The sequence below is a fragment of the Eretmochelys imbricata genome, chromosome 2 (assembly GCF_965152235.1).
Source record: "Eretmochelys imbricata isolate rEreImb1 chromosome 2, rEreImb1.hap1, whole genome shotgun sequence".
Lineage (NCBI taxonomy): Eukaryota > Metazoa > Chordata > Testudines > Cheloniidae > Eretmochelys > Eretmochelys imbricata.
In genome coordinates, this window is record NC_135573.1 from 190,555,601 (window position 1) to 190,579,050 (window position 23,450).

At 41.0% G+C, this 23,450-nt stretch overlaps 2 protein-coding genes across 4 annotated transcripts in view; one reads left to right on the forward strand and one right to left on the reverse strand.

The window, feature by feature from the left end:
- The window catches only part of DNAJC13 (DnaJ heat shock protein family (Hsp40) member C13), a 106,511-nt gene that overhangs the window by 11,246 nt on the left and 71,815 nt on the right, over positions 1-23,450 (reverse strand). For all 3 annotated transcript variants that reach the window (XM_077811179.1, XM_077811180.1, XM_077811181.1), the window contains 15 exons: positions 22,209-22,287; positions 21,322-21,457; positions 18,908-19,092; positions 18,031-18,105; positions 17,722-17,841; positions 15,290-15,469; positions 13,902-14,069; positions 12,833-12,946; positions 12,334-12,450; positions 11,306-11,483; positions 9,140-9,231; positions 8,148-8,247; positions 1,650-1,724; positions 1,367-1,479; positions 199-368 (listed from right to left, as the gene is read on the reverse strand). In XM_077811179.1, the coding sequence (XP_077667305.1) occupies positions 199-368; positions 1,367-1,479; positions 1,650-1,724; positions 8,148-8,247; positions 9,140-9,231; positions 11,306-11,483; positions 12,334-12,450; positions 12,833-12,946; positions 13,902-14,069; positions 15,290-15,469; positions 17,722-17,841; positions 18,031-18,105; positions 18,908-19,092; positions 21,322-21,457; positions 22,209-22,287 (1,902 nt within the window). The remainder of the gene's footprint in view (positions 1-198; positions 369-1,366; positions 1,480-1,649; positions 1,725-8,147; positions 8,248-9,139; positions 9,232-11,305; positions 11,484-12,333; positions 12,451-12,832; positions 12,947-13,901; positions 14,070-15,289; positions 15,470-17,721; positions 17,842-18,030; positions 18,106-18,907; positions 19,093-21,321; positions 21,458-22,208; positions 22,288-23,450) is intronic.
- On the forward strand, positions 1,745-4,654 carry LOC144261522 (myb/SANT-like DNA-binding domain-containing protein 7). Its single transcript, XM_077811182.1, has 2 exons — positions 1,745-3,226; positions 3,814-4,654. Exons 1-2 carry the CDS (start codon positions 2,650-2,652, stop codon positions 3,900-3,902), a joined length of 666 nt encoding a protein of 221 aa, XP_077667308.1. The 5' UTR covers positions 1,745-2,649; the 3' UTR covers positions 3,903-4,654.

Genomic DNA, 23,450 nt, shown 5'->3' on the forward strand with positions numbered 1-23,450 from the left:
GCTTGGTTCTTATTCACAGTTGTGCTCTAACGGAAGGCATTGCCTTAATCCTTCTCTACTTTTTAAATCAATCAGAACTCAATTTTTGTCACAGATGGATATTTGTGTTAATTAGTGACAATGAACCTAAGGAATCAAACAGATACACAAGTGTCACTTAGCACATACAGTAGCTATTTACATAGTAAGTCTACATACTCTAGCATCATTTCTCGAACTGTTGCTGATACTCTATCCCTGGAGAGGTCATTCCAAATTAACTCAGGATTTTCATGTGTTCCTTCAAAAATATGAACAGCAGCTTCAGGGTTATCTCTCATGGCATCCATAAAGACTCCAGGCAGAAACTTCATTAGGGTAATTCTAACCTGCAAAAGAAAAGCAATCAACCATTTTATAATATCAAACACCATACCAGTTAAACTCAATGGCATCATAAAAGGTCTTCCTATGTAATGTGTTTTTTTTAAAATTCATGTATTTGTACATGACTATGCCAAAATACTTCTGTCTAATAAGAGAAAGCATCATTCAAACTCAATTTTATGTCTAGTTCATTTAATAAGCTATCTGGTATAAGAACCCAACCATTAATTTCACGGCATCTCATGACTAAAAGTCAGTTACAAATGATAAATTGGAGATCACATCTTTGTTATGCTGGTTACGGGTGCTTTTGAGATTTTTATACTGAAATCTCACAATTAGAAAGTAAAAAAATGACAATTCATTTCAGTTAAATAAATACAAATGACATTTTCTCTTTACATAAACATGGAAAAAATAGCTCACATTTTTGATATGCAAGTTTGAAGATCCTGAAAAATCAAACTACCCTTTAGTCTCCTTCCTGAAGAGATGCCTTTTGTCCTTATCAGTGATTTTACATGCTGGAAAACAGTATTTCCTAAATCCATACCCCTCTAGATCTACCAATGTGATTTATATCTTGCCAAGTACTCTTGTGATCACATGAAACATATCTGTTCTTATGCAAGCTCCATGGAACATTGCAATCTAATCATATTACAAAAGGTAAAACGTTTTCAAACAAATACCTAAATGTTACTATAACTGAAAGATTAGAGAAACATTCAGTTTTTCTAGCCAGTTTCCCTGTTGTTGTACCATCAGTTTCTCATGTTTGAGTCTTTGACAAGCAACAGAGGAGAAAAACATTAAGAAAACCCTGTAAGCCCACAAAAGCTGTTAGGGGGGGACTTACAGGCAGGTGTAGTAAACTACATTTAACTCCCCAAAGTTGACTGAATTTTGAGTTGTTCGGTACCTCTTCTTTAATTTCAGGGACACCAAGTCCTTTGTGTGAAAAATAACCTAGCAACTTTTTAAATTCACTCTTGCTCACCTTTGGACCCACTAGCTTATCTGCAGTCATTTTGGCAAAAAGCTCTGCTGTCTGGGTTCGGACCTGTGGATGTGTTGAATTGCAGAACATATCTAACAAGTAGATTAAAGCACCTGTTTGGAAAAACAGGGGGGAAAAGGTTTAGGTTTTTCCAGATCACATCAGCCACTAGTTATGCACTGCTCTAAGTAGCAGAGCAAAATCTCACACCACCATGTCTGCAACAGTTTTGATCTTCATTTTGTACACATCTACTTTATCAGCCATTCAGAGAATACTGTACCTTTTGCCATGGCCTCTTTAATTATTTTTGTACTAGATGTCAAGGCATAGAGAGTTTCAAGAACAAGCTGCCGACCTGTCAAGATTAAACAGAAATATTAGAGAAATTATGCCTGCTGTTATGATTAGTTCTTCCATATACTATTTACTGGACTGAGTGCCATGAAGAACAGAACACTTCAGTTCTGGTGTTAAGCCAACCAAGGAGATTTTCCCCTCAAAGAACTGGTTCCTGGAAAGCATCCTAATAAGTAAAAAATAATGCTTACCTAATGCGAATTTGAAAGAAAGGATTTAAAAGTAAGTACAAGTCAGAGATTGCAGGCCTAGAGTCCTGACTAAATACCAGTTAGGCAATTATGTTCCATCTACCTAAAATTTCCTTTATAAAGTTCAAAGCAAAGGTGTCATTCAGGTGAAGACCAACCAGTTGAAACTACAAAAACTGAGATATTGCACAATGTATAGATATTAAGAATTGTAGACAGAAGTATTCAGTTTATAAAGTGAATGTCAAAGAAGTGTTAATTGTATGTTTCCCAAAATGCAAGGCTTGAAATCTAAGTGATTAAGAGGTGTACTTGAGCTGAACCAAAAGTTAGATGTATAAAACTGGTATTCAGGTCATGCATATTATAACATTAAGCCCTTGTCTACACTAGGACTTTAGGTCGAATTTGGCAGCATTAAATCGATGTAAACCTGCACCCGTCCACACAATGAAGCCCTTTATTTCAACTTAAAGGGCTCTTAAAATCAATTTCCTTACTCCACCCCTGACAAGTGGATTAGCGCTTAAATCGGCCTTGCCGGCTCGAATTTGGGGTACTGTGGACACAATTTGACGGTATTGGCCTCCGGGAGCTATCCCAGACTGCTCCATTTTGACCACTCTGGACAGCACTCTCAACTCAGATGCACTGGCCAGGTAGACAGGAAAAGAACCGCGAACTTTTGAGTCTCATTTCCTGTTTGGCCAGCGTAGCAAGCTGCAGGTGACCATGCAGAGCTCATCAGCAGAGGTGACCATGATAGAGTCCCAGAATTGCAGAAGAGCTCCAGCATGGACCGAACGGGAGGTACGGGATCTGATCGCTGTATGGGGAGAGGAATCCGTGCTATCAGAACTCCGTTCCAGTTTTCGAAATGCCAAAACCTTTGTCAAAATCTCCCAGGGCATGAAGGACGGAGGCCATAACAGGGACCCGAAGCAGTGCCGCGTGAAACTGAAGGTGCTGAGGCAAGCCTACCAGAAAACCAGAGAGGCGAACGGCCGCTCCAAGTCAGAGTCCCAAACATGCCGCTTCTATGATGAGCTGCATGCCATTTTAGGGGGTTCAGCCACCACTACCCCAGCCGTGTTGTTTGACTCCTTCAATGGAGATGGAGGCAATATGGAAGCAGGTTTTGGGGATGAAGAAGATGATGATGAGGTTGTAGATAGCTCACAGCAAGCAAGCGGAGAAACCGGTTTTCCCGACAGCCAGGAACTGTTTCTTACCCTGGACCTGGAGCCAGTATCCCCCGAACCCACCCAGGGCTGCCTCCTGGACCCAGCAGGCGGAGAAGGGTCCTCCGGTGAGTGTACCTTTTAAAATACTATACATGGTTTAAAAGCAAGCATGTAAAAGGATTACTTTGCCCTGGCATTCGCGGCTCTCCTGGATATACTCCCAAAGCCTTTGCAAAAGGTTTCTGGGGAGGGCAGCCTTATTGCGTCCTTCATGGTAGGACACTTTACCACTCCAGGCCAGTAACACATACTCGGGAATCATTGTACAACAAAGCATTGCAGTGTATGTTTGCTGGCGTTCAAACAACATCCGTTCTTTATCTCTGTGTTATCCTCAGGAGAGTGAGATATAATTCATGGTCACCTGGTTGAAATAGAGTGCTTTTCTTCAGGGGACACTCAGAGGAGCCCGTTCCTGCTGGGCTGTTTGCCTGTGGCTAAACAGAAATGTTCCCCGCTGTTAGCCACAGGGAGGGGGGAAGGTCGAGGGGGTAGCCACGCGGTGGGGGAAGGCAAAATGCGACCTTGGAACGAAAGCACATGTGCTATGTATGTAATGTTAACAGCAAGGTTTACCCTGAAAGAGTGTAGCCACTGTTTTATAAAATGTGTCTTTTTAAATATCGCTGTCCCTTTTTTTTTCCTCCACCAGCTGCATGTGTTTCAATGATCACAGGATCTTCTCCTTCCCAGAGGCTAGTGAAGATTAGAAAGAAAAAAAAAAAAAAACAATCAAGATGAAATGTTCTCCGAGCTCATGCTGTCCTCCCACACTGACAGAGCACAGACGAATGCGTGGAGGCAAATAATGTCAGAGTGCAGGAAAGCACAAAATGACCGGGAGGAGAGATGGCGGGCTGAAGAGAGTAAGTGGAGGGCTGAAGAGAGGGCTGAAGCTCAAATGTGGTGGCAGCGTGATGAGAGGAGGCAGGATTCAATGCTGAGGCTGCTGGAGGACCAAACCAGTATGCTCCAGTGTATGGTTGAGCTGCAGCAAAGGCAGCTGGAGCACAGACTGCCACTACAGCCCCTGTGTAACCAACCACCCTCCTCCCCAAGTTCCATAGCCTCCACACCCAGACGCCCAAGAACGCGGTGGGGGGGCCACCGGCCAACCAGCCACTCCGCCACAGAGGATTGCCCAAAAAAGGAAGGCTGGCATTCAATAAATTTTAAAGTTGTAAACTTTTAAAGTGCTGTGCTTAAAGTGCTGTGTGGCATTTTCCTTCCCTCCTCCACCACCCCTCCTGGGCTACCTTGGTAGTCATCCCCCTATTTGTGTGATGAATGAATAAAGAATGCATGAATGTGAAGCAACAATGACTTTATTGCCTCTGACAGCGGTGATCGAAGGGAGGAGGGGAGGGTGGTTAGCTTACAGGGAAGTAGAGTGAACCAAGGGGCGGGGGGTTTCATCAAAGAGAAACAAACAGAACTTTCACACCGTAGCCTGGCCAGTCATGAAACTGGTTTTCAAAGCTTCTCTGATGCGTACCGGGCCCTCCTGTGCTCTTCTAACCGCCCTGGTGTCTGGCTGCGCGTAACCAGCAGCCAGGCGATTTGCCTCAACCTCCCACCCCACCATAAATGTCTCCCCCTTACTCTCACAGATATTGTGGAGCACACAGCAAGCAGTAATAACAGTGGGAATATTGGTTTCGCTGAGGTCTAAGCGAGTCAGTAAACTGCGCCAGCGCGCCTTTAAACGTCCAAATGCACATTCTACCACCATTCTGCACTTGCTCAGCCTGTAGTTGAACAGCTCCTGACTACTGTCCAGGCTGCCTGTGTACGGCTTCATGAGCCATGGCATTAAGGGGTAGGCTGGGTCCCCAAGGATACATATAGGCATTTCAACATCCACAACAGTTATTTTCTGGTCTGGGAATAAAGTCCCTTCCTGCAGCTTTTGAAAACAGACCAGAGTTCCTGAAGATACGAGCGTCACGTACCTTTCCCGGCCATCCCACGTTGATGTTGGTGAAACGTCCCTTGTGATCCACCAGAGCTTGCAGCACTATTGAAAAGTACCCTTTGCCATTTATGTACTTGCCGGCTTGGTGCTCAGGTGCCAAGATAGGGATATGGGTTCCGTCTATGGCCCCACCACAGTTAGGGAATCCCATTGCAGCAAAGCCATCCACTATGACCTGCACATTTTCCAGGGTCACTACCCTTGATATCAGCAGATCTTTGATTGCGTGGGCTACTTGCATCACACCAGCCCCCACAGTAGATTTGCCCACTCCAAATTGATTCCCAACTGACCGGTAGCTGTCTGGCGCTGCAAGCTTCCACAGGGCTATCGCCACTCGCTTCTCAACTGTGAGGGCTGCTCTCATCTTGGTATTCATGCGCTTCAGGGCAGGGGAAAGCAAGTCACAAAGTTCCATGAAAGTGCCCTTACGCATGCGAAAGTTTCGCAGCCACTGGGAATCGTCCCAGACCTGCAACACTACGCTTGTTTCCCGAGCCCAGAATCGGCGTTCCACAGCATGAACCTGCCCCATTAGCACCATGATGCATGCATTGGCAGGGCCCATGCTTTCAGAGAAATCTGTGTCCATGTCCTGATCACTCACGTGACCGCGCTGACGTCGCCTCCTTGCCCGGTATCACTTTGCCAGGTTCTGGTGCTGCATATACTGCTGGATAATGCGTGTGGTATTTAATGTGCTCCTAATTGCCAAAGTGAGCTTAGTCGCCTCCATGCTTGCCTTGGTATGGCGTCCGCACAGAAAAAAGGCGCGGAACGATTGTTTGCCGTTGCTCTGACGCAGGGAGGGGCGACTGAGGACACGGCTTACAGGGTTGGCTTCAGGGAGCTAAAAATCAACCAAGGGGGTGGCTTTACATCAAGGAGTATTTCAGGCAGGACTTCACGGAGGGTTCCAATAAGGAATGGTGCACCTAAGTTATTGTTCTTATTGGAACGAGGAGGTTAGCCAGACCTCTGATTGATACATGGCTAGATTTACCTTGCTGCACCTTCTCTGTGAGTGACTGCAGTGTGACCTAGAGGAATGAGTCCCCTAGACGGGGGAGGAGACAAATGAGTACAAAACAAATCTGGTCTATTTCTTGTTTTGATCCACTCCATCTATCTTTTACATCTTTGGCTAGCAGCAGACGGTGCAGAAGGACTGCATGCCATCCACATCTCATGGCTGCTCAGCAGAAGATGGTGCAGTAGGACTGCTAGCCATCCTCATCTCTTGCCTGCCCGGCAGAAGATGATGCAATAGGACTGCTAGCAATCCGTATCGCCTGCCCACTCACCATAAGACAGTTCAATAGGACTGACTGCAGGACTAAAGAGAATGACCTGGTCAAGTCACTCCAAATTTAGTCCTTGCGCCCATGTCTGCCCAGGCGCTCCCAGCCGACGTGGCCAGGAGCACCTCGGACATGACGAGGACGGCTACTAGTCGTATTGTACCGTCTGCTGCCAGAAGGCCATGGGTTGCTGCTAATGCCATACCGTGTCTGCCAGCACCCAGGAGACATACAGTGACGGTTACCTGAGCGGGCTCCATGCTTGCCGTGGTATGGCGTCTGCACAGGTAACTCAGGAAAAAAGGCGCGAAACGATTGTCTGCCCTTGCTTTCACGGAGGGAGGGAGGGAGGGACGGAGGGAACGGGGGCCTGACAATATGTACCCAGAACCACCAGCAACAATGTTTTAGCCCCATCAGAGTGCTCCATTGTGACTGCTCTGGACAGCACTCTCAACTCAGATGCACGATTGTTTGCTGTTGCTCTGACGCAGGGAGGGGCGACTGAGGACACGGCTTACAGGGTTGGCTTCAGGGAGCTAAAATCAACAAAGGGGGTGGCTTTACGTCAAGAAGTATTTCAGGCAGGACTTCACGGAGCGTTCCAATAAGAAATGGTGCACCTAAGTTATTGTTCTTATTGGAACAAGGAGGTTAGCCTGGCCTCTGATTGATACATGGCTAGATTTACCTTGCTGCACCTTCTCTGTGAGTGACTGCAGTGTGACCTAGAGGAATGAGTCCCATAGACAGGGGAGGGGGGGAAGCAAATGAGTACAAAACAAATCTGGTCTATTTCTTGTTTTGATCCACTCCATCTATCTTTTACATCTTTGGCTAGCAGCAGACGGTGCAGAAGGACTGCATGCCAGCCACATCTCATGGCTGCTCGGCAGAAGATGGTACAATACGACTGCTAGCAATCCGTATTGCCTGCCTGCTCACCATAATAGGACTGACTGCAGGACTAAAAAGAATGATCTGGTCAAGTCACTCCAAATTTAGTCCCTGTGCCCATGTCTGCCCAGGCGCTCCCAGCCGACGTGGCCAGGAGCACCTCGGACATGACAATGACGGCTACTAGTCGTATTGTACCGTCTGCTGCCAGAAGGCAATGGGTTGCTGCTACTGTGTAGCAATGCCATACCGTGTCTGCCAGCACCCAGGAGACATACGGTGACAGCTACTTGAGCAGGCTCCATGCTTGCCGTGGTATGGCATCTGAACAGGTAACTCAGGAAAAAAGGCGCGAAACGATTGTCTGCCCTTGCTTTCACGGAGGGAGGGAACGGGGGGCCTGACGATATGTACCCAGAACCACCCGCGACAATGTTTTAACCCCATCAGGCATTGGGATCTCAACCCAGAATTCCAATGGGCAACGGAGACTGAGGGAACTGTGGGATAGCTATCCACAGTGCAACGCTCCGGAAGTCGACTCTAGCCTCGGTACTGTAGAAGCACTCTGCCGAGTTAATGCACTTAGAGCATTTTCTGTGGGAACACACACACTCGAATACATAAAACCGATTTCTAAAAAAACGACTTCTATAAATTCGACCTTATTCCATAGTGTAGACATACCCTAAGGATACTCTCAGGATCAGATTACAAGTTCAGCTAGTTGCATTCCAAATCACTAACTTTTCACAAGTTTGTCAAGTTTGGCTTTTATACAAAACTTTCTACAAGCAACTGCATAGTACATACTTGAAGGCAGGGAATGCAGGAGGGCCAGCAAATTGGAAAGAACCATTGCCTCGGCAATATTGTTAACACATTCCTGGTTACAAGTCACTATGTTCACCACCTGTAAAACATGAAAAGCATAAATCATTAGAAAAAAAGTAAGTTTCTTGGCAAATTATACATTTAAGCCACTTTTGGCGAAGAAATGCAATATTGTATCAGGTAAATTCTCTTGAAGCAGCATGGTCCAGTCAATGGGGCACTGGATTAGGACTCACGAATTATAGCTCTGCAACTGACCTGCTGTATGACCTTGGGCAAAGAACTTTGCTTCTGTACCAGTTTCCCTTCCCGTACTTTGTCAAGAGTATTTAGCTCACTCTTCAAGGTAGGGACTATCCTACTATGTGTATGCACAACACCTAGCACCCAATGGGATACCCCAATCCCCCAGTCTCAGTCAGGACTCCTAAGCATTACTGTAGCACAGTACAGCCTCCAGTGGGTGCAATAAACCTAGATTCAAAACCCAATGTTGAAATTTTACAGGACATGTACAATGAAGGTGTTAATTCCTAAAAATACATATGTTAAAGTTTTTGGCTACTGTTAAGCTAGCCTAATTTTTTTTTATTAAATATTAATATAATATAAATATAAGAGTGCTAAAACCACTGAGAAAACAGATTCAAGAGCTATTTGGTCGAGTTGTTGGCTAAACAAATGTTAGAAACTGATAATTTTTTCTAGTATATCCTAAAACAGTCAGTATTAAAATGTGCACGCAATGTTCAGGAATTACTGTCTAAAACGGTAAGCTTGGAATGAGGTCTAGATTTTAAATAGGAGCAAGTTATGACGGATATTTGACAGATTTTAACAAATAAAAACTGCAATTTCTTAACCTAGCCAGGTGTACCTGGCTCATCTATGCAACAAGCTACATTCAGCATACATGTGATTAGGTACTGTGGGCTGGATACACAAAAATATTGCTTAAGCAATGTTTTTACCTCTAAAGCCAACTGCTGCACGTGACCAGCTCCATGGACACGCAGAAGGGAGAATATCAGCTTAAAGTGACCTATGCATTCACACTCAGAACCTATAAAGGAGGAATAAGTTATTTTACCATTGGAAAGAACACTTAATGAAGAGCTGCCCAATCAATGTTACACACAGTATGAATTACTTTAAAAAGACTAAACTCTCTGGAGCACAGGCCATCTTTGTGTTTGTAAAATGGGGTCCTGTTCCATAACTAGGACTCGCAGCTACTGCAATACAACTAACTATGCATAAAATATTTGAAAAGCTGCCTACAAGTCCAACTGTGAAAGCACCAAGCCAACATGAAAAATAGCTATATCAAAGAAGGGGGATCAGTATAGGTTTTCCCCCATTAGTCATTAATGGCACTATTGGAAAACCAAGTACTGAGTAGATAAAAAAAAATAGGGTGTATAGTTTCAAGGTTGCAGGAACTGGCGAGCACCTGTCAAACACGATAATTCAGTTAAAATCAAATACATTTAGGGTCTACAGTTCAACTATCTAGTTCAAATGGTTTTCCAGACAGACATTTAGCTACTTTCTCTCTTTTGCTGTTACAAAGTTAATCCACTTCTATAGAGTTAATATACATTTAACACTAATGTTCAGTCTCTATTTCAAACAAACACTTTCATGCCAATCCTACCCCACTGTCTTCTCTGCAAGAACCTGCTGCCTGTCAACTGCAGAACTGCTAACATGCCGACCTTCAGTGTTGTAAGAATTAAACTTTAGACTTAGGTCTAATCTTTGCCAAAGTGAGCTTTCACTACTTGTAGGGACATTACCAAGATTATAGTCACATTTCTGCTTCCACAGTTACAGTAATCTCATACATTACAAGTAACTGAAAGTAGTAGTTTCCTGGATTTTTCCTGTTTATTTTGTGCATTTGACAGCTCTTCAGTTTTGGGACCGCCCCACTCTTCCTTAAAGAAAAGGCCCTTAAAGTCAGCATCAGAGTAGCTGAAAAAATCCCCTTGTTTTTAAATAGATACTTTTAAATAAGTATTTTTAAATTCCTTTAGCAAAAAAGCTTCCAAAAAAGTTAGCATTGACAGTAACCCCCCTTTGAAGGAACACAGGGAAACAGTTTCACTTTAGACACAAATTTTTATCTTCAGTTTTAGTCTGCAGTTGCCAGAGAACTGGATTAGAACCCAGGTTGTTCTGGAAAGATTTAAAAAACCCCACCACATAACCTTTAAATGAAAGTTCAGCTTGATTACACAGAACATAATATCTAGTAGTTCACCAAAACTCCCCCATGCCCTCTTTGGCCCCTTCAAAATAGCCTATTCCGCGGACAGAACTTCGTTAATAAAAGCAGTCATTTTTCTCTACTTCTGAATAGGTCTAGGCTGCACCCCCACCACGCCAAGAACATTTCAGTGTTGTAGTATTATTACACTTTCAAAGACATGAATTAAGAATTTCTAGTAAGTTTTCCTCTAGTAATAGTTTCCATAAAACTAAATTAAAAATTTAGCAATCCAGTGTGTTTGAAAAGCATCTTCCCTCAAAATACTAAAATATTTTCTACCATCCCTGAGGTTCCATCCTTTAAACAGAGCTATGCTAGGACAGGTTTTTTGTTGTTTTGTTTTTTAAGTGGCTTGGTTTTCAACAAGCCTTTGAACGCTGTACAATAGCTCTGCAAAATGATCCTGATATTTCACTATGCTAGGCACAAAGTGTTCTCACACCCCCTTTTACCATAGGTGACTAAAAAAAAAAAAAAAAAAAAAACACTTTGCATGAAGAGACTTTACTCAGTTGGCAAAAAAACTGCTCTCCTTGGAGAAGCGGTGAAGAAGATTTCTGTGAGACTGATGTACCAACAGCAAGAAAAGGGAACAACAAAACACCTTCTCAGTGAAATTCACCATTTTCCAAGCAAAGAAAAGCAAAGCATTCTACCAATGTTGCTGTTAAACTATTTAAAGGTCTTTAAAAAGTATTCCAGAAATACTCCTTTTAAGACAAGTGGCTAGCCAGCAGCATGAACCTCTACAGCTTGGCAACATGCACAGGTTTAGTGCTAGATTCATGTATCTAAAATAAATCTATAATGAGGTCATTTGCAAAGTGCTGCTTATTGATCAATTCAACATGTTTAAGTTTACCTGGGTTGTGTTTTATAACATTTCTCAGCGCCTCCAATGCCATTTCAACCCTCCGTAACCGGTCTCCATGTTGATCAGACTCTACTTTCCCAGTCTGTGTGATAGCCATTAACGTGTGAAGGTACTGTGCCTGTGAGCCAATGTAATCCAAAAGGCTTGCAGCAAATGCTTTTGGAAACTTGAAATAACGAAGAGATCAGTAAGTGTATATAAGAATCTTTATATGTATTTCAAAAACATATACAAAGCATTCTGCACTAGAAGTATGGAACTGCATTGTACAGCAATCTCAAAGCCATTTCCAAATTCAGTAAAGCGGTGATTCTCAGCTTTTCCATACCAGAACCTCCCCTTTCACCAATCATGCTCTAGCTAGGATTCCTTTCCTATTTACCAGAAGGTTCTGACCCTCAATGGACAATTATTGTATATTCACATCCGTCTTTTATTGTAATGCCCATTTTCCCCTCTTCTGACATGACAGTACTACAGTTTAACTACAGATAAAATCCGTTAAGAGTTTGAAGATGTGACCAAGCATCTCCATCTTTGTTGAGAAAGCATAAAACTAATAGCTTAAGATAGAAGAGTGTGGAATACTCAAGCCATTCTAGGGAAGTATTTAGCCATTTAAAATTGTGTCAAAATGCCTGTGACACAAATTCTGACCAAATCCATGCTTTTCTTTGCCAGTGAGAATTTCAATTTGGATTCTTGTCTCTCCTGTTTAACTGGGAGATAAAACAAGAAGATATATCCTAAGCAAATGGAAATGCCTAAGATCATAGTCTACACTGTGATGTTGAGATACCCTGAGAAGTTAACAGGAGCTGCAGATGCCCCAGCTTTAGATGCATATTTCTAATAAGACTGCTGAAGCTTTTGTATAAAACTTCCTGGGAGTGTTAACTCTTGATGCCCTTCAGAATGCTATCTGAAATGGCAGTTTGGTTTAAATTCACAAAATAAGTACCATTTGAAAGACCAGCTTTAGGTTTCTTCACAAACAGCAAAATTAACAATCTCACCTCTAGCTGAAAAGTAGGGACTTCATTGTAAACTCTAACAAAAATCTCTCCCACAATAAGTTCTTTTGCATGGTCACTGAAGACAAATTCAGATCCATAGCTTTTGTCACAATCACCCTTCAAGAAAAAAAAAATGCTTTGTTAAATATATTTACAAAATGACCCACCATATACAGAATTTTTTTTTTTTTAAATAGAGGTATGGAAAAGAGTTAACTGCTGTGACTCCATTATTTCCAAACCAAAACACAGACAAGGCAAAAGCAACAGCACAAGACTTCGTAGAAATATGTTTTAAGTTTGTAGAATAAAGCAGCGAGAACAAAAATATCTGAGAAGTTGGCCAGTGTAAGGTTTCTCTCGGTGGTTGGATAATTAAAACTGCATGAGCCCATTTTTCCTGAGCTTTAAAAAAAGCTTCCTATAATGTGAGGATACCAGATCATTTAAGGCAACCTAGAAAAAGGCTCCATCATAAAAATGTTTAGGAGTGTCTCACTCTTTTTATCATGCTTTCTTGTTCAGATTCCAGGAATTCAAGAAGTTCAGCTCTTGTCCCATTGTTCCAGATCAAATAGGGGCTCTCTGTGTTGCTGTTGAGCATCTTCAGAATCTAGGAGACAGAATCAAGAGTTTAGGTAAATAAGTGGGTTTAACAATTCTATACAAAAAGCACATTCGGAGTTTTAACACTGTTCCAAGAGAAGAGATCATACGGGGGGAGAAAAAAAACAACTATGGCCTTTGTGAAGATCTGGTTCAGATTATGTGGCCCACTGGCTAGATCTTGGCTTTCAGGAGTAGGCTTAAGGCCAAAATTTTCCAGATATGAATTTTTTTTTGGGGGGGGGGGGGGGGGAGAGAGAAAGGGAGAAGAGCCAGATGGAATGCTCCACAAAAGTAGTATTACTTCACACTCATATTGGTCACTAATTTTTTTTTTTTTTTTTTAAATAGAACATTGTTTGCTGTCACTTACCTCTAACTACAAACTCATCTCCTGTTCACTCCCATGCTCCCACCCACCCCATAATTTACTCACCTCCAACTTCTCTGCTGCTCTTATCCTTCTGTATGTTGTTGCTCCCTTCTTTTAAACACTATAGTCTTTTAATTCTATCCTTGCATTGACTTTTGTTTCCCAACACCATGCTGTCTACCCCAAACCTTGGTACCTGCAACCCCCGAATTCACTTTCTGTTCCCATCTTTGTGTTGCAAAGCGCTGTACCTGTCATACATTTTGGGGTAAGGGTGTTCACCTGCATCGTTGGTCAATTCAAGACTTAAATTTTTATTAAGATTAAAAAAATTGACTAGATAGTCACCGTTACCTAGGTACTGTTCTAAAAACATTCACAAAAATCAAGAGTTCTGTTCTAAAGATCACTAGTTATTTTAGTCATTTAACTGGGAAATGGTTATCAAATTGCACTTCATTTCTCAGTATTCAGGCTGCTCTGGTTTATTTGTTACTGTGGCTAACAAGTAAGTTTTTAATAAACAATCGTTTCTTGTAGGTTGTTTTACATAATGTCAATACTTTGGTTGCCTTAGACATTCTTGTACCTCAGTAGGAGCAGCCACAGCAAGTTTCCTTGCCACATATGGTGTCAGCATTCCAGCCAAGCTTTTCCTTATTGCTGGATTTTCAGGTGTAACTCGTTCTTCAGACAAATACCCTCCAAGACGACTCAAAGCAAGAAGACTGAGTTTGGCGAGACCATTGGCTACTTCCTGTAAATGAAAAATACATAAATTTTAAAAAGGTCAATCCTATTATTAATCTTGAACAGAAACCTGAAGCAAGCTGAAGAGAAATATCAACTACCTTTTTAAAAACCACCTCTTGAAAATAGTTGTCCAATGCTTTTTTATGCCTTGCATGATCATAAGCAAATTCAGTTCCCTTTAGTTTACTTCTTGTTTATGCACCAACCTTGACACACAGAAATATGCATACATCTGGGCACAGCACTAGGTGTTGCAGAACACCAACAGTTTTTGACATGTAACACCAATATACTTTGTCTGCATCTACCTGTGTAAAGCCCATGAAGAAAACTAGATGAATTTGAGGCTTTAAACAGACATGAAAATTTCTTAGTTCATAATTTAATGGGATATTTGACCAAAGAATGGCAATTTCTAGAACAAAGACATATTTCTGAGATATTTAAACGTTTGTATAATGATTCAACAGTGCACTAAAAGATGGTATTTTTTGCATCCTGGCAAGGCTCCTCATTGAGCTGATCCAAGAGAGATATGCAGCAGTTTTGAATAACTGATTCCGACCCACGGGTTTTACAACCAGTTGAAGTTATACATTTCTGCTAAGGAGGAACCTGTTAGGGTGCTAATATAAATCTAAGAGTTTTTTAGATAAAATTAGTGTTTCTGACAACCAACCAGCTACTTCTTCAGTTCTGGAATATCTGCAGCTAGTACTTTCCTGCTTATTCTTCTACTAGGAAAATCTGTACTATATTTGGATAATAATGTTTATGGCCTATCATTTTATCTACTCCCATAAAAAAATTACATTAACATGAATTTAACATTAACTGTACTCATCAATAATTTATTGTAATATACGTTACAGGGATGCCCTAATTATCCCAAAACCAAAGTACTGTAAGCTAGAAAATTCAGAGTTAACACGTTAGAATATTGTAAGCATAACCATAAGGATCTGGAAGTGCACATTTAGTGCACCCAAACCATATTAACTCTGCCCTGTATGACACCATACATTTATCATATGGTTACAGTTAAAGCATTTTAGCATCTATGGTTCCAGATTAGATGCAAGGAATTTTTAAACTCAAAGCCATGTAATTTGGGGAAATGTATTTTTCAAGCCTAACAGAGTTCAAATCTTTAAGATGGATGGTAACCAACATCCATCTTAAAGTCTGAAATAGAGTCAAGTGTAAGTTGCTCAGAAATATTACCTGCTGATTAGAATCTTCACTCTTCTGAATGCCACTCTCTTCTAGCGTATAATCATAGTTAAAGAGGTAACCGAGTAAATACCACAAAATTCCAGCTTGAAACAAATGTGTTTGTAGCCAGTAATCAACAGCAAATGAACTGACACATTCCACTCCCAAGGAAGCCACTCGCGGAATGTTCTGAGGAATGAAGGAGAATTGACATTCAGTATTTTTGGTGACTGAGGAAAATTTTAACCTAAAAGGAAAAAGTTAAATAGCACACCAGCAAATTCGTCAACAGGAACAATGTTTTGGTTTTAGAGAAATTTCGTGTTTAAGATTTTGAATCTTGTACCTAAATATAATGAGCGAGATACTAAGGATCTGCACAAAACTGATGAAATCTGAAGTCTGTGGGGGGAGAAAAAAAGGCTTATGGTGCTCACGACTTCAGCATAAGCATCTACATAAAGCTTCAGGGGACACATGACTAGAGCTGGTTCAAAATTTTTCCAACAGAACAGTTTTCTGTCAGAAAATCCTGATTTAATGGAAGCCAGGCAGTTGGACTGTCTGTCTGCTTGGTTAGGCCAGCCAGCTCCCAAGATCCTCTGCAGCTTCCTGCCCAGCTGCTGGGGAGCAGTGCCTCTCCAGACCCCAGTCTCCTGTGCAGCTGGCCAGCAGCTGGAGCGACTGACGTCAAAGAGAGCCTCTGCTCCCTACCAGCTGGTGAGCTGTCTGTGTGGGTGCTAGGGAGGCAAGGAGCCAGTCGGGCAACTGTTCTGTGGAAAATTTTTGCATTTTTCATTTTTGACTTTTTGTTCCAGTTCAGAACAAAAACATTGTGAAAAAGTTTTCAGCAGAATGGGTATTCTGGTTACCTCTCAGCTTCACATGTGACCTTCAAATGATTATCAAAACCCTGGTTAACCAAAACTCAGTTAAAGGTTTCACTGTATTCAGAAGCAAAAACATAGCGGAGTCAGACTTTTGGGATTTAATATCCTGCTTTCCCTCACATGGTGCAATCAAGATGGACTACTACTGATACAAATTGCTTTAACAGACTCCAGTCTGCAATTCTTCCACACCGCTCAGCATGGACATATTTGTTGATCAGTATTACATTTTGAAGAACTTATTCTATACTTTGTTTATAGAAATCAAATTTTGAAGAGCCATGTCTTTGAATGGATTACTCAATAGTTATATACATTTACTTCTACAGTGATGTTCTGTAGGAGCAGTCTAATAGTTGACTATCTCAAGCACTTCACATGAAGTTCTTAATTGATAGACTGCACTAAGTATTGCAAAGAACTGCTTAATGGAAAGTAAAATTTAAGTTCTACTGCGTTTTGGAAGAACTTTCAAACAGATGTCCCTCAAAATACTTTTACTACATTCTCAGCTGATTATGTTTCTTTTCAATATTCAAAATAAGGTAGAAGTAACCTCAAGAAATTACACCAGCTTTAAATTTCCTTAGCCAGTTTTTGAAGGTTTACCATTGCATTCTCTTTTTATGTTTTAAGCCGATCTTTAGATTTTGTTCCTTATATCTGCTGTGCCACTGTCTTCCTAGTGCAGCAATGCTATTTTAAATCACCAGCCAAAGGAATTTAAATTTGAGATTTTTTTCCTACTTCTAGAAATAAAAATAGATAGAGTAAAAATAAAGACAGTTATTCTGCCTAGCTAATTCAATGAGTAGATAGTGGTGAAATTCTGCTTTTTAAAAACTTTAAAGTTCAGAGTAATACCATTAAACCCCCTGGAGTTACTGGTTTTTAGAGTTGTGAAACAGAACAGAATCTGGCCCAATGTGGAAGGTAAGCCAGGGTGGTGGCCTTTGTCACCAATCTGAGAAATATTCTGACAGGTAGCATTTTCATCTACTGTAATTGGTAGATTGTTCTTGTACTTCCCTAAAACTAGGATTTAAATTTAAGTGGAAATACTTTGAGTCAGAATTTATGGATTTGTCTCCACAGAAGTTGCACTGGTTTTTAAACCAACTTGATTAAACTAATGCAAAACCCGCTGTGGATGATCTGAGCTGTTTAAACCAGGGGATAGCTTGCATCTTGTAATTTACAGACAGAATTTAAAGGTAAAAAAGCAATATAAGCTAGATATAAAACTTATAGGTGCAAGCTAAATGTATATAAGAGCCTACACAGGGAATTAGTACCATTTAATTAAACCTGTTAAAAAAATGTTACACCTTTAGTTAAATCAGTGTAAGTTTGTGTGTGGACCAAGCCTCATATTTGTGTCATACAGACTGCAAGTATCTGTACTATTGGGAAATTCACACAGTTTTTATAAAAAACTTATTTTAAGAACTAGTCTCATATAGAGGATCATTTTCTAGTACTGTATTTACAACCCTTAAATATAAAACAAGAAAACTACAACAGCTTAGGTAGTAAGCCAGGAGATCTTACCTTGCCATAATATAGCACTCTACAGAGATCCTTGATGATATTAGGCATCTCAGTGATCTTTTCTCTGCACTCCTCAAACTGAGCTGCCACACTGTAACACTTGCTTATATGCCCACATACCTACAAACAGAAACACTTTCTTAAGCCACAGAGTTAATGTAGTGTACTGCATATCCCCTGAACAGGAGAAGGACACGCAAATTTCTAAAACACTTTTTATTAGCTGCACAAAGCCTCATAAGAAAATGGTACAAAAGGTATGACCTGACATACTGTTAAGTACCGTTTTACAATTTCTGTATTGCTTACCTGTACAGACATGTCATCTGGTTTACTGGAGTGAGTCAAGACTGCCACACAACGATTAAATGCTTCTTGCAATACCTTTAGGGAGTAAAAAGCTGCAAGGGTTAGAATTCATCATAAACCTAAAGAAAGTATCTTTCTGTCAAAGTGTAGCTTTACAAGGTTTGGTTCAATAAAGCCTGCTCAGGGTCTATAAATCTATTACCTCCTGTTACGGTTTAACAGCTGTCCTATGCACTGAAACAAATTTTGCTTTCGCTGTTCGGGCTTCATTTTACAACCATAAAGGGAGATTTACTGCTACTTCATATGAATTATCCATCATGTAAAAATTATCTCCTTGGAAATATCTAGCCTTTTCACACTGCCATTATAGTTTAAGGAAGTTTTTAGAAGATTTTTAATATAGTGGCATCCTCTTCTCCCAGTTGTGCTACTGAGGAGTGTTCATTTGGAATAACCAAACCACACTCAAATGATTGGCTCCCACCCTTTAAAGCAAGTCACTATTTATTTTTTATGGGGTTTTTTTGCACCAAACAAGCACAACACGGAAGCCCGATACAGACAGTGCCGTTCCATGTAACGGCCACTAGAACTTGTTCTGGAATATGAATGTTATGTAAATCAATTCAAAGCCACCTTGTGGAGGGATGAATTAATCTACTCCAGAAGGAGATCCCTCCTGTCCCCCAGCCCTCCCATTTCAGAAGAAACCATGAGAATGTTTCTTGCAGGAAGGAAGTGGGCAAATGTGCGGATAACCCTACACCATCAATTTTGTTCTTCCCCCCATTCCTCAGTTGATTATCCAAGAAGCAGTAACCATCAACAAACAAGCTGTGAAAACAGATGTGCTTATGAGTTTCTTTGGGTTTACCTCTATTCCATTCTCCCTCCGCAGTTCTTCTGCATTAAGTGCTGAACAATTGACTGTGTGGAAAGCCAGCTCTGCAGCAGCAGGCAACAAAGGAGATTCCTTGGAAAACAGAAGATCATCTGAAGTTTCTAGTGTAATGGTCTTAATCAGCATGGGATAGCCTGCATATTTGTAAGGCTTCAAATCTGAAGGATAAACAAACTGAAATGTAGCAAATCTGATAGCCATTAACTAGCAGTGTCTAAATGTGTAAGGATTTTATCATGATCTGCTTCAGATTACTAAATTACTCGTTCACAAAATGTTTTCTCCTCCTTCAGAGCCAAGCTATGTGTGAACACAATGTTGGCTCATCTGACAAATAGGATTATTTCTGTAGCCCTTGAGATTTTCTAGTAATGCACAAACCAGTCTGCCATCTTTCACAGTATGTGTCTAGCCTACTTCAAGAAATTAAGTGAAAAAAACTTAAACTATTAATGTTATCAAGTCAGTTTTTGTAAGGGAATACTAAATTGGGAAGGTTGCTGAAGTTCTTTATATTCAATGTTACAGAATGACAGCTGAAACTTGAGTCTATCACCTTCTCACATAAGGCATCAAACCTTCTAAATGGGTTTCAGATGGGCTTAAGTGCAATTCTAAACAAAAACGTTTAATTTGCTATAGAAGAAGGCAATCTATATGTTAAAGTAGTATTTGGTTTAATGCATCTAATTGAATATTATGGGTGACCTTTTCCACACAAGTCAAGAGATACAGCTGTAGTACCCTACGCTACGTGCCATATTGCACGCAAGTATTTCATATGACTAAGATGTTTGTGTTTTAAGTTAACATACATGGTAATGCGAAGGGTTCCAAGGATTGTTAGTCAGGAATTATTAGACCACTTCAGCCATCCCTCCTCTCTGGTAGGGACTGCAGAGGAAGAGGGTGGTGTTGGAGCTGGTACATGCAGAGTCTACCTCTCCTGGGGACTATGCAACAGCAGGGGGAACCCTGACTACAATGATGCAGTCAGTTTTCAACTCCCTTTGGACTACTTGAGTATGGCAAAGAGTAGATCAGGACACAGACTCTTAAGTACATTTAAGAATGAGAGAGTCACACTGCACATGTGCAGCATGCACTACTTTTATGTTTAAAACTATTTAAGTGACATTTCGTAAGCGCTAAAAAGTTTTCTTGGAGAACTCATTCTCTGGCAAGACTGAAGGTTAAGAGACCTTTGAGTGCAAGAGTCAGACATTTAACTGATAAAAAGTCTCTTTTCTTCATTAGTGATTTCCAAAACCAGGCAAACATGTAATAAATTGTCTTGCTAAATGTTCACCTTCAGCCTTGTTGCCATCTCCTATTTCAAAGCACCTGAAAATGTTAATTGAATAAAATGACTTTTCAGTCACAATTACAATACTGCCCAATTATTATTTGACTAGTTTCCACCACAGTGAAAAGTGAGTTTTGGTCCACCACTGACACGATATGACACAGAAGTTACTATATTTCCTGTTATCAGATTTTTACTAGAGGCAGGGTATCAACAAGAAAGCATGATAGTTAGGGCCCTACCAAATTCATGGTCCATTATGGTCAGGGCCCTACCAAATTCATGGTCCATTATGGTCAATTTCACAGCCACAGGATTTGAAAATTGGTAAATTTCACTGTGGGTGGGGGTCGCAAACCTGTTGTAGGGGGGTCATGGGATTGCCACCCTCACTTCTGTGCTGCCTTCAGAGCTGGACAGAGTGGGGAAGAGGGGGTGTGGAGCTATCTGCAGCTGGGAGAGGTGCTCTTTCCCTGCAGGGCTGCTCTTGGGTAAGTCCTGTCCTGCCCCAGCCCTGCCTGGACTAGCAGCTAGAAGTCCCCTTTTCTGGGGCGCTCTTAGGAAGAAGGGAAGATTGGATCTATGTCCACATGCCTTCTCCAGTTACAGGAACCTCTGGGACTGATGCACAGTCCAAAAGCACCCTGCTGCAGGGGGAGGCACCCGGAGATGGGTCTGGTCTCCTGCCTCCACCTGAGCAGCTGTACAGAGGATGGACAAGTCCTGTCCCTCCCCAGCCCAGCCAGAACTAGGAGTCCCCTTTGCTGGGGCACACCTAGAAACAAGGGGACATCAGATTTCAAGGGAAAAGGCTTATTTCACGGTCCATGTCATGTTTTTCACGGCTGTGATATTGGTAGGCCCCTAATGATAGTGTAGAGAGGAAGATGAAACTTGAGAAAAAGTCTTCTATTTAACTTATACTATGTTAAATATGAAGCTTCCACATTTCATGAATTTTTTTGTATTTTCACTATTTCATGAAAAACTTCAAAATTAATACATTAACAACTCAAAGCAGCTTCAAAAAGCTGCTCCGAGAAATACAGTGGAAGCGATATTTCTGAGTCAGTATGCCCACCTTCTTTGTGTCTGTTGAAGAGGATGCTTTGAGCTTTCAGAATCAAGATGATATTCTCTGGATCTGGGCCATCCACCACTTTGGCAGATTTTGTGCATAAGAACTCATATGCTTTGTTTACTTTTTCAAACATATCCTGCAGATAACAATATGGACAACGTCAAGCTGTTACCCAACAAAACCTGAGTATTTACTAAGTCTCAAAACTCAGTTGCAGCTTCAACCTGTTTTCCCTATTTTGTTTCTGAACTGGTAAACAATGACATTAGCTATATTATACCATTGCAAATGAAATTCCAAGGGAGTGTCACATTGGAGAAAACTCTGAAATATAGTAACTGCGTATTCTGCTATAGTAATATTTTGCTGGTTCACAGATCAGTTTTTCTCTTTAAGTCTTTCAGTGAAGGGGTAATCCTGCACCGAGTCTTATCAGTGAAGAAATTGTGATATTATAAATTTAGCATTATGGCTTCACTGCAGAATCAAGTGAGTGGAAAAGTGGGCTGTAAGAGCAAATCTTTTTCAGACAGATGGTTTAGTAGTTATTGTAAAGGAAGTTACATATTATCTTTATTTTGTATTTAAACTCCTCATCCCTCAAAACCCCACAAGATGACATGCAGTGCATGCCATTTCCTGGCATGATGGAATGAGATGAACTGTTATTTCAGAGTCCCCCTGAAGAAAATGTTTTTGATAAGTGTCATATTCCAGTTAAAATGCTATGGACCTCTAGAATTTGTGCAAGTGTATTCTGGAAGAAAATTACTTGCTCTGAAAACACTACCAATGTAAATATTCATTAAAATCAGACAAACCTATTAAACCACAATTTAAAAAAAGTCTCAGTGTAAACTAAAGTCATATCATAGTACAGTACATACCCTCCCTTCTGGGTTCTTATCAGGGTGATATTTTTGTGCCAACCTGAAGTAGGCTTTTCTGACCTTGCTCTCATCATGCCTGTCAGATGCAGATAGAGAATGTCAATAAGATAATATTCACTTTTGGCATAAGAATTGATTAAGAACAAATTTACATATTCAAAACTACCAACCTCAAGAAATCAAAAATCATGAGTCAGACCCCCCAAAAATCTTTAGATTTTTTTAAAAAAAAAAGACAGCACATTTTAGTTTCTCTTTTGACTTTTAAACTCCTCTACAAAGTGGTTGATAATTTCAAGTTGAAAAGTCAATCTTTAATGCACATCTCTCCCTGGCTGTTCAGAAGGAGACTTGCCCTTACCCCTCGAGGTGGAAACTACCATCCATTTCCTGTTACTGTCTGAACTCTCCCCACCTAATTTCCTGTCTTCCCCCCATACTTTCCTTCCATGCAAAGGCTATAGAGAGAGCTGGAAAATGAACAGTGAGCACCCAAGAAATATCAAACACTCTCCCTTTGTACCAAGTTTCCAATTTTTTTCACCACCTTTCTTTGTAAGCTGCAAAGATTGTTCCATGTGAGAATGTTTTTACAGCCACCCTAACCCAAGCAGAACCTTCTATAACCGAGTTCAGTAATTATGTTTATAATCCTTAAATAATTTCTCACATTCAAAGCATTTAAAAAAATTAGGTCACTGAATAATTTTAATCAACCACATAACTATCAAATAATTACAATTTAGTTTAAAATCTCACAATTGTTCAAATAGCTAAAATAATTTTATTTTAAATTATCCTTCTTTCCTGCTGTCCTAGGACCCCAGCCACAGAACTTCCATGACCTCCCCCTCCCCAACTCTCACTGCCCTAGGACTCCCTCTCTGCTACTATGGGTATAGAGCCAGACATGAAGGCATGGTGCAATAGCAATGGCAGGTCTGCGTCCTCAGCTCCAAGACTCTTGCAGAGCTCTGCCCATGTGTACAGCTCGGGGGGGGGGGGGGGGAGGGGAAGGGTGGAGTCAAGAACAGAGGAGCTTCGTGGCTTCATGAGAGCTCCTCCCAAAGACACAGAAGTCCTGTGACTCTCAATTAGTTGTGATTGCTATGAATAAGATTACAAAGAACAGTTATTAAAGCACTATTCACTTTAGAAGTGTTCTCCAATGGCTGAATTTGGGGTGACAAAATAGTTACAGCCTGGCAACAAGGCTATCTACATCAGACTACCAACTCC